This window comes from Otolemur garnettii, unplaced genomic scaffold, assembly GCF_000181295.1.
Source record: "Otolemur garnettii isolate 467f Iridium unplaced genomic scaffold, OtoGar3 scaffold00220, whole genome shotgun sequence".
Classification (NCBI taxonomy): domain Eukaryota; kingdom Metazoa; phylum Chordata; class Mammalia; order Primates; family Galagidae; genus Otolemur; species Otolemur garnettii.
This window is the reverse complement of record NW_003852615.1, coordinates 603,754-605,587: the sequence shown is the minus strand read 5'-3', so window position 1 is coordinate 605,587 and position 1,834 is coordinate 603,754. Positions and strand designations below refer to the sequence as shown.

At 36.0% G+C, this 1,834-nt stretch overlaps 1 protein-coding gene across 1 annotated transcript in view; it reads left to right on the top strand.

The window, feature by feature from the left end:
* ZPLD1 (zona pellucida like domain containing 1) overlaps positions 1-1,834 on the top strand; it is a 37,638-nt gene that overhangs the window by 35,192 nt on the left and 612 nt on the right. Inside the window, exon 9 of the mRNA XM_012812729.1 lies at positions 1,529-1,558. Coding sequence (XP_012668183.1) covers positions 1,529-1,558 — 30 coding nt within the window. The remainder of the gene's footprint in view (positions 1-1,528; positions 1,559-1,834) is intronic.

The following is a 1,834-nucleotide window of genomic DNA, read 5'->3' as shown; positions in this document are numbered from 1 at the left end:
ATAACTTTTAAGAAGGAATTTTAAAGCATTAAATATTCTATGTCAATGGTCTGGTGAAACACTTATCTTGAGAAAAGAGCACTTGGATCTTTTGGATGAATTGGTTGTAGTAGTTGTCCCAACTATTTCTATGAGAAGGAAGTATCTTTACAAAGCAATGTGATTAGAGGTTAGGATTTCCTGAGTATCCTATAATGAAAATTTGTCTTGTTTTTCTTTTTGTCCTATAGCAATGCACTACACCACTCTAAATAATTCTATCCATGAGTGCTGTATTAATTTTGGTCATTGCATTTATGGACCAGATAGGCAAGCCATCATTTCTGCCAAGACACGTATCTTAAAAGAAATGGCATAAAATATTTTATAAATATCTCACTCAATTCTCCGTTTACTTTCTTCAAATACTAATCTGGATTCTCCCTTTACTTGTTTCAAATACCCTGGAGTTTTATAGCTAGAGATACTCATCTCCATAAACAAATATATTTTCCATAGTTGGCCAATTTATTTTAAATATTTTAGAAAAAGGACTCTGAGCTTTAAGCATATGCTTACTTTGTCATAGAAGCTATGACAGATGGAAGTTCTTTTATCTGTAAAGTGGGGGTGGTGATAACATCTGAACCAGATGGCTATTGTGAGGATGCAATGTGATAACATAGGAAACGGCACTTCATAAACTATATGGCATAATACGTGCATTAATTGTAATAATATTTATACTCCAGAAATAAACAGTCCAAACTGTACGCATTTTATGGTTCAAATAATGAACACAGACACCCACATAGTATAACACAAATATGAAATTGTTATTTCAAATATGAGACATGAGCTTGTTATACAAGCTCAAGGGTTAATAGCAGCATGATGACAAATTAGACAACAAAAGTTTTGAAATCAAGTGAATACATTCACTGCGTCTATTATTATGCTGGCCAGAGAGAAGTGAAAAGTCAACAGCTTCAATCTTTTACTTAACAGATGCAAATAAAACCACAACTCAGGCTTAGGAGTCATTTTTTTTTTTTATTTAGTTATTAAGTGTAAATTTATCTTCTTGGAACTTAAAATGATGTGTTTGCAGATTATGTTGGGCAAATTGGCAATACTTAAAATAGAGTGGCACTAAATAATGAGCATTTCTCTCTCACAGAATAACAAATGGTGGGTTATAGGGCCATAAAAAATGTAATAGCTGTTAACAATTACTGCCCCCACTAACCTGACTGGAGAGCTAATGATGAAACCGAGTTGGCAGGCAAGAATATAGCAGGCTATTTTGAGATTATTATTTGTCTATCCAGGGCAGTAGCAGGATGCTGGTTTGGGGAACAGAAAGTTGATGAAGTTCAGGATATGGAACAGGAAATGGGAGAACATTTCATTCTTGCCTGCCCTGAGAGGACTGTGGGTGGAGGTAGAAGGAGGTGTAGGTAAAAAATCTAGGTACAAAGTAATTATAGAGTCAGATTGGAGAGACAATCCCACTTATATTTTCCTGTTTTTTTTTTTTCCTTTCCAGATGAGACTCCAACCAACAATTCACAGCTTGGTAAGATAATTAACATATATTGAAAATAAAAGTGGTATTAGAAAAACTGGCGATCAGGTCACAAACTGTAATCAACTAAATGTAATGAATTTTACAAGTTTGTTACATTTTAAATAACAGCTGGCTCAGCGCCTGTGGCTCAAGCGGCTAAGGCGCCAGCCACATACACCTAAGGTGGCAGGTTCAAATCCAGCCTGGGCCTGCCAAACAACAATGACGGCTGCAACCAAAAATAGCCAGGTGCTGTGGTGGGCGCCTGTGGTCCCAGCTACTTGG